Source organism: Biomphalaria glabrata, chromosome 12 (assembly GCF_947242115.1).
Source record: "Biomphalaria glabrata chromosome 12, xgBioGlab47.1, whole genome shotgun sequence".
In the NCBI taxonomy this organism is placed as follows: domain Eukaryota; kingdom Metazoa; phylum Mollusca; class Gastropoda; family Planorbidae; genus Biomphalaria; species Biomphalaria glabrata.
Genome location: NC_074722.1, coordinates 32569280 through 32582581, shown reverse-complemented (window position 1 = coordinate 32582581; position 13302 = coordinate 32569280). Strand labels below are relative to the sequence as shown.

General features: G+C 38.4%; 1 protein-coding gene across 1 annotated transcript in view; it reads left to right on the top strand.

Annotated features, from left to right (window-relative positions):
• Window positions 1–10632, top strand: part of LOC106056524 (uncharacterized) — a 118341-nt gene extending 107709 nt beyond the window's left edge. Inside the window, exons 13-15 of the mRNA XM_056006713.1 lie at window positions 4133–4258; window positions 6685–6842; window positions 8269–10632. Coding sequence (XP_055862688.1) covers window positions 4133–4258; window positions 6685–6842; window positions 8269–8771 — 787 coding nt within the window. The 3' untranslated portion in view covers window positions 8772–10632. The remainder of the gene's footprint in view (window positions 1–4132; window positions 4259–6684; window positions 6843–8268) is intronic.
• Window positions 10633–13302: the final 2670 nt, after the last annotated feature.

Below are 13302 nucleotides of genomic sequence, written 5' to 3'. Positions count from 1 at the left end.
AAAATATTCATCACGAATATTAAAATCTGCTGCACGTTTTGGAAACGTCTGTTGAACTTGATTTCCGGTTCAGAAATTCCCGCGATATTTACTAAGACTTTAGGGAAGTTGCAGACGACGTAGATTGCGCTAAGGGCAGTAACTTGTTGAACGAGCCTGAACTCTTTTCCATTTAGAGGAGTTATTTCCCGCTTGTCGTCTGCTTTGTCGCTCGTTCCTGACTTCCCGGAAACACAGAGTTTGCGGAACTGCCAGCCTTTCTTGAGATGAAAACTTAGAACGAAGACGCACAAAGTTAACACTATCTGGGAGAAGATGCTTAGAAAAGTGTCACGCGCCCCCCAAATGATGTCCTTGACGAGCTGTCGGTCAGGCGATGACCAGAGGACGATCCGGCTTGCATTGACCCTCGAGTCGAATGTTCCTCCCAAGCTCATGTTCGCCAAGACTGGAACGTAGCTGGCAACCGTCACCAGGGCAAACGCTGCCATGGTGATCGTCGACTTCCGCTTTGTGAAACTTCTGCTGAATTGGAAAGGCTTGGCCACACAGAAGCATCTCATTACTCCAATATACGCAGTGGTCATCATTATCATCGGATACACAAGAAAGCTGACATTGGTGGACATGATGTAGGACCCATAAGGGTCAAGGACAAACCAAACTCGAAATCCAGAAAGCATCTCCACGGACCACAGCGCAGCGAACACAGAACTTGCAGCCAGCGATACCGCAAAGCACAAGTCCGATAGTGACAGTACCAAAAACGATACCGTAACCGCGTCTTCGATACCCATGTTGATGAATGTCCTAATAGACACCATACAGCAAAAACTCGATACCAAAGACGCGATTCCGAGAGATGAAGTCAGAAATGAAATTATAATCGGATAACAATCGTTCAGAATTGAGTCTGACAACTGATTTTGAATAAGTGGAGTCATCGCGCTAAATTTCACTGAAGCAGACGAACTCATTACATTATTTTAACAATAGGGAGAAGCCTATTTTTATATGAAACTATCTTTGTCTATATCATCTGTACGCATATTATCTTGTCTTTTTTTTTTCTCTCCATTAAACAGAATCAGCAATGTTAACATTTATGAATAATTCCGTCAAAATTTGCAATTATAGACATTGTTGAAGCCTGCTCATTTTTTTCAAATAAATTTCCCATAATGCTTCTTTTATTGACACTAACACTGAATGAATTATAATCACGTGACAGTTTCGTTTTTTTTTTTTAAAGTGATGATTTGGTAATCGTCTGCCCACAATGATGTTACTACCAAGTTGTAAAATACTATCACAATTTTTTTTTTGTTTGAAAAGGTTTTTTAATGACCATCAAAGTTTATCATTGTGCAATAGGGAGCGAACAAAGTGTGTCAAGTTAACAGAATTTATCAACTGTTAATGGTTGTGTAAATATATCTTTGATCAAATGTGATTCGCAGGGAAATATAATTTTGGATAATTTGAATAGAATTTGGCCAGGATTTTTTAAAATAGCGGTTCTCACAAAAGCCTAATTATAATTAAAAGTAATGACAGCATTTTTTAAAAAATAGACATAATCGTATATAGAATACTTGAACATACATACTTTTGTACAAATAGGATTTAAAGATATATACTTATCTACGTATGCATACTTATATATATATATATACTTTTATATTTAGAATAATACCGTCAATTAATAAAATAAATTTAATGAAAGGAAAAAAAGACACAGCTATTTTTAAATTGCATATTAACGTTGGAGATTTCACGTTGAATGTCGATAAACTTATCAATGTCAAGGACGCTTAAATGACCTTTAATGTTGCCAATGAATATTTTTCAGGGTCAGCTTCAAATGGAGAAGCTTTTAAAATTTGATTCTAAAAATATGCAGACAAGTTTAAAATAACTTTTGAAAAAAACATAGTTTTATCAACATTCCTTTTATCCTGTACTCCGGATACACCCAAAAAAGAAAATACCTAGCTATTTATACCTGTTTCTTTTTCTGCCACAGTTTTAAAAAATCGATACTAAAAGACGAATGATAAACTATGTGCTTATATTGATAACGGAATGTTGTTTTATATTTCTACTCAGCTACTATATTAAGTTAAAGTATTACCCCGTCGCATCCCATAGTGTAACTCACATACTGGGCGAATCCTTCTAACGGATTTCTCGATACATTATTTATCAGTTCCAATTCTTTGTGTAACTCAATTGTTTGTGTACTAAAAATGATATACTTGAACAGAACTCTAATTATCCTAAGCAATATTTCTGTATAATTGACAAGTATTAATACAAGTATTTTTTAAATGGTTCATCAACTGTATTCTTCTCCCTGTTATTGCATTTTCAATTCATGAATTATTTTCCTTGGCCTGAAAGACTCGCTATAGCCCCCACTTTAGCGTGTTGTATTTTCTTAGTACTATGAGCCTTCCACTCTTTCTTACTGGTTGCCTGCCCACAGCCTATGCATGGTAGTAAAGTATATGGATTTAGCCTTGTAGACAAGTTCACAGCATGTGTAGCTGTAACTTGCAAGGAAGTCTTAACCCTGGAGAAATGTTTACTGACAGTGTCCTGTTACACATCCATAGACTGACAGTGTCCTGTTACAAGTCCATAGACTGACAGTCTCCTGTTATAAGTCCATAGACTGACAGTCTCCTGTTACAAGTCCATATACTGACAGTCTCGTGTTACAAGTCCATAGACTGACAGTCTCCTGTTACAAGTCCATAGACTGACAGTCTCCTGTTACAAGTCCATATACTGACAGTCTCCTGTTACAAGTCCATATACTGACAGTCTCCTGTTACAAGTCCATAGACTGACAGTCTCCTGTTACAAGTCCATATACTGACAGTCTCCTGTTACAAGTCCATAGACTGACAGTCTCCTGTTACAAGTCCATAGACTGACAGTCTCCTGTTACAAGTCCATAAACATTGCCTTACATAAAAGTCCATAGACATTGCCCTACATAAAAGTCCATAGACATTGCCCTACATAAAAGTCCATAGACATTGCCCTACATAAAAGTTCATAGACATTGCCCTACATAAGAGTCCATAGACATTGCCCTACATAAAAGTTCATAGACATTGCCCTACATAAAAGTCCATAGACATTGCCCTACATAAAAGTCCATAGACATTGCCCTACATAAAAGTCCATAAACATTGCCCTACATAAGAGTCCATAGACATTGCCCTACATAAAACTTCATAGACATTGCCCTACATAAAAGTCCATAGACATTGCCTTACAGAAAAGTTCATAGACATTGCCCTACATAAGAGCTCATAGACATTGCCCTACATAAAAGTCCATAAACATTGCCCTACATAAGAGTCCATAGACATTGCCCTACATAAAACTTCATAGACATTGCCCTACATAAAAGTCCATAGACATTGCCCTACATAACAGTCCATAGACTGCCCTGTACAAAAGCTCATAGACTGTGCGGCTGAGCTCTGTATAAAAGTTCATAGACTGTGTCCTATAAAAAATTTGAGGACTGTGCCCCGGAGATAATTACGAAGTCTGAGCCCTATAAGTGAACAACGCACGCTGTAAGAAAATCTATAAGCATGACAAACTTTATCATTAAAGCTGAGCTCTAAAAAGACTTTTTATTTCAACAGATTTTTTTTTATCCATTACTAATATTTCATTTTAGACCTTTTTTTTTCTGATATATAAAGAAACACTTAGATCTGGGTTGTTGGCGATTTATAATAGAACACATTCAACGAATAGATATATTTGATCGTAACTATTCTGTCACTTTGTCACTTTACCCGTCACTGATATGATATGTTTAAGATAATCCCGCTGACCTATTCATAAATAAAGAGCTTCCCAAATTGCGTTCTGTGGAACTTAAAGATGTTCCACTTGGCCTGAAGAGGTGTTCCACAAACTAATGAAATAATTAACTTGTAAAAAAACAAGTGTTCCGCTAAATATTCAGAATGTGCGAAGTGTTCCGCTAAATACTCAGAATGTGCGAAGTGTTCCGCTAAATACTCAGAATGTTTGAAGTCTTTCGATTAGGAAAATGTTTAGGAAACATTGTATTAATTTTTGTCTCTATCCATTGCAGTCCCTGGCACATAGCGTTTGCTCACAATGGCTACTTCCGCCACAGAATCTGTATCATCCCATCATGGTTACCAGACAGCGTTTCCTTCGTTGACCACAGAAACAGAACAGGATGCATTACATTCAGGTAAATAAGGCGCTGGGCATTTCAAAAGTAAAAAGTCAATGAGGCGCTGGGCATTACAAAAGTCAATGAGGCGCTGGGCATTACAAAAGTCAATGAGGCGCTGGGCATTACAAAAGTCAATGAGGCGCTGGGCATTACAAAAGTCAATGAGGCGCTGGGCATTACAAAAGTCAATGAGGCGCTGGGCATTACAAAAGTCAATGAGGCGCTGGGCATTACAAAAGTCAATGAGGCGCTGGGCATTAAAAAAGTCAATGAGGCGCTGGGCATTACAAAAGTCAATGAGGCGCTGGGCATTACAAAAGTCAATGAGGCGCTGGGCATTACAAAAGTCAATGAGGCGCTGGGCATTACAAAAGTCAATGAGGCGCTGGGCATTACAAAAGTCAATGAGGCGCTGGGCATTACAAAAGTCAATGAGGCGCTGGGCATTACAAAAGTCAATGAGGCGCTGGGCATTACAAAAGTCAATAAGGTGCTGGGCATTACAAAAGTAAAAGTGAATAAGGCGCTGGGCATTACAAAAGTAAAAGTGAATAAGGTGCTGGGCATTACAAAAGTAAAAGTGAATAAGGCGCTGGGCATTACAAAAGTAAAAGTGAATAAGGTGCTGGGCATTACAAAAGTCAATGAGGCGCTGGGCATTACAAAAGTCAATAAGGTGCTGGGCATTACAAAAGTCAATAAGGTGCTGGGCATTACAAAAGTAAAAGTGAATAAGGTGCTGGGCATTACAAAAGTAAAAGTGAATAAGGTGCTGGGCATTACAAAAGTAAAAGTAAATGAGGTGCTGGGCATTACAAAAGTAAAAGTAAATGAGGTGCTGGGCATTACAAAAGTAAAAGTCAATGAGGTGCTGGGCATTACAAAAGTAAAAGTGAATAAGGTGCTGGGCATTACAAAAGTAAAAGTGAATAAGGTGCTGGGCATTACAAAAGTAAAAGTGAATAAGGTGCTGGGCATTACAAAAGTAAAAGTAAATGAGGTGCTGGGCATTACAAAAGTAAAAGTGAATAAGGTGCTGGGCATTACAAAAGTAAAAGTCAATGAGGCGCTGGGCTTTAGTGAGGCCAAAATACTTCTTTTGTGGTGAGGAAAGTGAAAAAATAATTGGGTTCACATTAAAGAATCAATATGATACATGCAAAATATTAATTACTTATTCTATAACCGAAAGATAGTGTTTATATATATTCTTCCCTTTCTTTTTTTTTTTAATGTTGCTAGTTCTTGGCTCAGACAATAAAAAAAAATGATATGTATATATGTGTAAATATTATTTATTTATCTTCATTATTTATTTAGTTTTAAGCTTTTAATCATAGGTTGTTGGACGGCCATCTTGGATTGTTTCTATGACAACCAGCAAAGTTAGAAAGTCAAAAACTATATTTTTTAATTGTTAATTAAGTGCAATTAAGATAATATTTGGTCTAAATGAAAAAAAAAAAGGTGAACAGTACAATGTTTTCCAGATCTGACATCTCTCTATAAAGTTTTTGTACTATAGGGGTGTTTAAGGTACAGCGTCTTATTCGGACCTCTCGATATAGTTTGCAGTTCTTAAGGGCATGGTCGGCAGTGTCTGGCAAATCTCATTAGTCCCCATTGTTAGCCTCCTGAAACAAGTGTTATCTCATTCTGTTGAGTCTGGCGCTGAGATGGAATAGTATACGTTGGCCAGGTACATTCAATCTTCAATCATTCTAACTCGAATCTTTCCAATGGGGTACCCAATTATTTTTTAGCCATTTGGGGCAAAACCGATTCCTATAAAACGCCACTTTGTCTAGTCCAATGGAATCGATTCTCTGTGAGTTGCCCAGTTGGCCGAGGTTTCAGGGGTCCATTAGCGCCATTTCACGGGCCGCATATGGCCAGCGGGCCCTAGTTTTGGCCTTTTTTTTATCTTCTAACTTTGTGTACGTTGTTATTTATTTTCCAAACTTAACACGAACTCCCTCTGTCTGAAACATATGTTTTTATATAGGTTATGTCTCCCACTTTTAGTCTTGGATCAAGTTAGTTAATTAGTCATTGTCCCTCACAACTCATGAATCAATAAACAAAAAAACTGACCAATTATTTTATCAATTAGTTTAATTACTCGCTAAGATAAGCCTTGTGTTGAAAATGAAATCGCCTCCTAAAAATTTTGAAACTAACAATAATTAACTATAAAATCTTCTATTTTTATAACCACCTGCTAAGCTCGGTCGATTCGGCTCTATTCTGGTATTCTGTCTGAAAATATTGAAACCTGCCTTTTTACCTGCCCGGGTGGATCACTTCGGGGGCCGATTTTGAGTTTGTATTCCCACACAAACTGTCATTGTAACCTTGTTAAAAGTAATTTGTAAAGAATACGTCTGGCTTGTCTATTTCTGTTTTACACTTGTAGTGTTTTTATTTAATCCTCATTCTAGGTCTCGGTGGTCATCCAAGCGTATCTCACTACATCACGTGGACAAGTACCAAAATGGCAGCTACATAGAATTCAACCATGACCAGTCGCAAAACTTTTACTGTTTAGCGGCCTTGAGTTTTCTGAGCACTTACAAGACTTCCATCACACAGACTGCTGGTCAGTGTTCAATGCTCATTCTGCCTACAAGAAGTTCAAAGATAATAGTTTAAAACGTAGGGAGGCGCGGTGGTTGAGTGGTTAATAAGCGGCTTCTGATTCGAGAGGTCCTGGTTTCGAATTCTGGTATATACTTGCATTTTAAATTTCGGGATCGTTAGAGCGCCTCTGAGTCCACCCAGCTCTGACATTAGTTGGGAAAAAATAAAGGCACTTGGTCTTTGTTCTGGTCACGTGACTCCCTCCTTGATTGTGACCCACCACCTTCTTCACTTATAGATTTGTACAAATTTAGTCCAAAAAATTAACTATAAACTTAACTCTTTCTCTCCTAACTGACGATACCAACGTTGACTCCACCAGAATGTGGTAAATAATTACGGAGAGAAAGAGTTAATCCAAACATTGTAACTGTCATTCTTATACTAAAAAAGACAATAAAAACAATACATATACTCTTACTTTCAAAAGGATAGTAGGCCTATGTATAGTAATGTATAGTATTGTAATTGTATATTAGTAACAGTCAGAATTTTGAGGATTAAAGAGCAGATTACTTTTAGAGTGAAATTTCAAATTTTGGAAATAGTCAGAACGAAAAAGAACTGAAAGTGCTATGAGGAAATGGGGTGGCGATACAATACGTGTATGACTCTTTCTTGTAAATGTTTTACATGTTTCGGATGTTCCTTTAGAGTTGAAGTCCAAACCTCCCGCAGACGACGGGGGATGGCAGCGGGCATGGTATGAACCTAGGACCATAAAGAAGTCCAAACGACAGTCCAGCGCGTATAACGCACGACCAGGCAGCCATCTCGGAAGACAGTGAATGCGCCTAGATGAGTCATGGTTTTAGTTTCATCTTGAGACTGGGTGGAATCTGGAACGGCAGAGTTTGTCCCAGCTCGTGAAATGTGACTGCATCTTTTTTAGGGCCAGCTGATAGGACAGCTTTCTTTTTCTTGACTAAGGCAACTTCGTTTCTTTTGCTCTCGGCCAGGTTTTTACCAGTACACTGTCTGTCTCCGTGCTGTCTGATCCTATGCTATTCCCTCCCATATACTTTGATGCAGTTCTCATGTCTCGCTTGCAGACGTCTCTGTAAGTTAATCTCTGGACAAAATAAACAATGTCAAGGACGCCATATTAAAAGATCACCGTTGCCATCTAAATTATGCAAATTATCTTGTGCTACAAGGCGAATAGGTTAAAAATGTTAGCTTACAGTGATCACCTTAATTGTGCACAGAAATTAATATATGCTCCATTATAATACATTATTTATTAATACTTCCTTATTATATACACCGGATACAAAAAAAAACATGTCTATTTATAGATTTGCTGTTATGTATAAAAAATGCTTAATTGAAATGTAAAAACTATTGCATTATGTCCAATAATCGATGTTTCCCCCTACTTTTAGGTCACGTGGATGAGTTCCTCTGTTGGATGTACATCGACTCTCAAACGGTGATCGTCATCAGGACCTCCTCCTGCAACAAGCAGACCGCTGACGGGATTCTCAAAAGGGAGGACAAGTACCTCCCCCACCTGCACTGGCTCCTGCGGCTAGACACGGGGGACCCGGATATCAGGGACGAGTGCCAAAGGCTGCACCACGATCAGGAGGTCAGGTGGCAGGAGCAGCTCTGGAGCGAGGTCTACACCACCTCGGGGGAGGGCGACAGGAGATCCAACTCGAGAAACTCCAGTCAGGGCGCCCTGTACGGACATTTAGGCGCCATGTTTCTTTCACTATGCATAACAGTATCAGTGTTCCAAGTTGTAGATATTTTATTGACTTCTATTCAGGGTGTACATTTCTATAGGAAAACATTGACTGCTTGTTTAAGAACAACTCTAGGCAAGACCACATTACATCTACATTTTATAAATAAATTTTGGCCCGGAAGGATTCATTGCTAGCATTAGATGTCTTATGCACCTCTGAGGTCAACAATCTAGTAATGTGGACAACAATAAATCGAATTTGTGCAAGTCCAGATACTGCACGCTCATCAGCGCTGGCACTGTAGAATTTCGCACAATCACAATTCGAGTTAAGAAAGGACTTTCTCGTTCTGGCAAATGAGCTTTACTTGTATGACGCTAAAGCAATTGCATGCTCACTATAGACTTCCAACATATACTCGTAATTTCTATTATTAGAATGGGCTTATGAGGCTAACTGAGAAAGTGGACGATTGCCCTTCTCGCCAAATTTGAAATGAAGATAAAAAATATACAGATCTATAAATAGCACTACGCAAGGAGAAAAACTCTGGAGTTGACAGTAGTGCCTTGATTATTTAAAACTTGAAATTATGAATCAAAGTCGACTGTTATCTACATCTTTATTCAAAAGTACAGTAGCTGACACTAACTTATCTCCCTTTAATAGTTGTAAACAAATTATTTTAAAATGTGTTTACTTCTAGACGTCAATGAATATTATTGTCACTATAAGTTGAATAATGCTGGCGTTATGTTCTTTGTCTAGAAGTTCTGGAAGCTCCATGAATACTATTGTCACTATAATAAGTTGGATAATGCTGGCGTTATGTTCTTTGTCTGTCTAGAAGTCCTAGAAGTTTCATTCTTAGAACACTTTGACATCTATAAGGCGCTAGGTGTTTCATGAGTGCAAATAGCCAGGAGGAGATCGCTAGAGCTTAAAAGCTCAACTCACTAATAATAATCATCTCATTGAGATTTGTTAATATCTATTGAAATACTATTCATAATATCAATAGCATCAACATTTCAGTATTTTTTAAAATAATGATCAACTTGCGATTCGTACTTTTTATATACATTTGTATCTAATAGTGCTAACTAAAAAATGTCAATACATGATTTATTTCCCTTGTTGTTGTTTATTTTTCAATACCATAATGTAGCTGTTAATGCCAGTGTATGCTGGAACTAGGAGTGTAAGGAAATATAGCATATTCTCGGAGATGGACAGCTGCCTGGTCGAGTGGCCTGCGCTCCGGACAATCAACATGATGGACCCGGGTCCGAACCTGGGAAAAGTTTGAGCTGGAACCTAATATTTTCAGTTCTGAACACCCTTAAGAAACCTTTCAAAAAATTTGTAAAGACACATGAAAATTAAAGAAGGCTATTGAAAAGTTTTGAAGTCAGTATTAGTGCTATGATATTTTTATGATTGATGCAGCCTTGTTGTCATCCCGGTACCACATGCAATACATATGTTGTTGTGCTTTTTCATACTTTTTAAACATGGCAAAAACAAAGGGGGGAGGGGGGCTGTTGAGATAAAACTGTAACGTGAATTGTCACGTGATTGTGATCATGTGATGGGCATATCAATGTCAGTGACGGAAAGTTGGTGACATGCTTTGTCGGCTTTTAATGATTTAAGCCCGTGGAGTCTGGGAGCGCATGAGGCGCCCTGACCGCACTTCCCCGTGGTGGAGGCTGTCCAGGCCTGAGCAAGCTATTATAGCACAGTGCAGGACAGGCCACTGTCCTGTTGGCTCATATTTCTCGCGGTTATGGCCAAATTTCGATTCACGGTGCCCTCGCTGCGGGGAAGAAGAGGAAACCGTGCCTCATATTATGTTTGACTGCCCCAGACTTGCTGATCTCCGTCTCGACAGGTCTGGGAAACCCAAAATTCTCGACCTGTATGGCGACATTCATGCACTACGCAAGACAGCAGGGTTTCTGTCCAGGGCTTTTGCAAGAGAAGATTTGAGCCTCTCAAGCCCTCACTCTAATGGAGTTTGATGATGATGATGATGAATGATTTAAGCATAAAGGGGAGGTCGGTGCCCCCCTTGCAACCTGAAATCTGTTGAACCGCTGGGCGCCACTAAAGATCTGCGGACTAACTCACTCCATTCTTATTCCAACCTTTTCTAAGCCATCGTCCTGTAAAGGCTGTTCTCTTCCTATCTTCTCTTCACTTTCCTGGTAATGAGCTCTGGTTACACTCTTTCTCCATCTTTTCTGTGGCCTTCCTCGGGTGTGTATCTTCTAGCAGTAATGGTCTAAGCACTCACAACCTCAGCTACCTTCAACCTCTGACCTTAATAACTGGTGGATATATTTAACAATACACTTTGCACATAATTGTCTTGTGCAATATCTGTTAATGCATATCTATAACTTATTAATGTTTCGTTTTCAAGTCAAGCAGCCATACCCTGGATGTTCGAGGGTCACAATTGTGTCAGGTTTGAACCCTGCCCCTTGCTCTCTCCCCGCCACCCGTCGTGAGGTTTGGGCTTGGATGTAATTAGGGCTGAAGGAACATCTGGAAAATTTAAAACACCTGTCTGTACATTTGAAATGTATATTCTTTAAGGCTTCAATGCATATCGGTGTGAGTTCCGGTTGTGTTGGCTAATAAACTCAACTGTCTTGTAAATAGTCCAAGCAAAAATAAGTGTGTTGTTGATTTTTTAAAAACCTTCTAATGTTAATGACAACATAAGCGGAATATGTCTAATTCCTGAATATTGCAATCCTTGTTTCGTCCTACACAACAAAAGAAAATGTTGGTCTATTCTGGTTTTCTCTAGTTATAATGTTTTGTTTTGGTGTAATGCACTAATTGTAAGACAAATCCCTAATTAGTATTATTATTTTACTTCTAAATATTGCAATCTTTGTTTTGCCCTGCACGATGAAGGAAATTGTTGGTTTATGTCTTTAGCAATGTTGTGTATATAATATGTGTGTCTCATTAATCTGTGAAATTGTATCCCCCTTATATAGACTTTTATCCGGTGTAGATTTATTTGAGAAGTTTTCAGCACGGTCAGTGTTGTTGTTGTTATTTTGTAAGTAGCTGTTTGTTCAGAATGTAAAGCTCAGCTGATATACTTTTGTTTCTGTGTGACTCCAGCTTTAGTTTGTGTTCTATCCTTTCCAAATGCTCCAGTGTCTTTGTGGCATAGAAAAACTTTTATTTTCTTTTGCGACTTCTAAGAGCTTTTGGTGGGCTAAGGGGAGTAACCTATTATTTGATGTAACGTAGCAATAACATTTTTTTTTTTATAGGGAATCCGAAAAAGAATGTGTGCCAGTGTGTCGTTAAAAATTAACAAAATGTCCTTTTTTTCTAAATTATTTTAGACAAATAGCTAACCAGTGGACGTGTATTTAGACACATTCGTAATAGCTCGTCCAACGGCTCATAGGATGATACTTTATAGACAAATGCCAGACAGTATGTTTCTTGCAATACTCAAATTAGGCCTACGATCTGTGCAAAGTTTACTTCTAGTAGATACATGTTGGATAAGCGTTTTCTATTCCTCCCCTTTTGATTTAGTTTACACAACTTATATCAACTCACTCTGTCTGTCTGGTAAAAAGTTTGTACACGTAATTTCTCCCACACTAAATCTCGGATCAAGCTGAAATTTTGCACAATTATTTCTTTTACCTGACAGCACAAGAATCAATTTTAAAAAAAGTTAATTAATTATTGGTAATAAGTTTTTTTTGTTGGGTATCTCGAACAAAGGAGAGAAATTGTACTTTTTTTCTGAAATGGTGGTATAAGCTGAATTAATCCCCTTTACAGGTCATCGTCTGAGTCTTAGTGAACACAGACCTGAAAAATAGGACGAGACTATAGAAACAATCTTCCATGTTCATAAGCTCTCCACTTGCAGAGTGGTTACCGAGTTGGCTTGAGAAGCCTTGAGCCATGAGTTCAAATTCAGGTCGTTCCGTTTTTATTTTTTTATAAATGCTTTTTTATTAGTCTAGATCTAATAATAATAATAATAAGGCTAGTCTTCTCGAGTCCGAAGATTAGTGAGGAATGCAGTATTTCCCGTGGCTGCGCAGTCCCAGCTGTGACCTACATATTTTGCCACATCCAGAGCAAGCATAACCATTGTTCAAAGGTGGTCGATTTAGATTTTCTTTTCGCCGTCTGCGTTTGTCCTCAGTAGCAGATTTTCTTTTGGTCCCAAATGTGTATCCCGCGGCCTTCGTAAGTTGATTGATTTTTTATTTGAGGCACATCGGCACAATTTAGGCCATGTCGTGCCTGCAGTCCCTTAAGGACTACTCTCTCTCTAAACAACAATGGCCAGATTCTATACAGTCATATAATTAAAATCAAGGTCTATTCACAGTTAAAATAGTAAAGGTAGTAAAAATTTAAATATTTGGTAAAAATCTAATGTAAATAGTGCATGTTCACAAATTCAGAAATCAGATCTTCGTAGATAGCCCCACTTCCCGAATAAAGCCCAGTACCTTCCCAGGGTCGACATTATTAAATAGTGTTTTTAGATTAGTGGCTCTAAAATATTTCGTCCTGACATCCTGGTATCTGGGGCAATCAACGAGGATATGTTCCACGGTGAGGCGAGAGTCACAGTACTCGCAAAGTGGGGGCTCCTCTCTCTTCAGTACGAAAGAGTGCGTGATGTAGGTGTGGCCAATCCTAAGTCTGGACATGGTT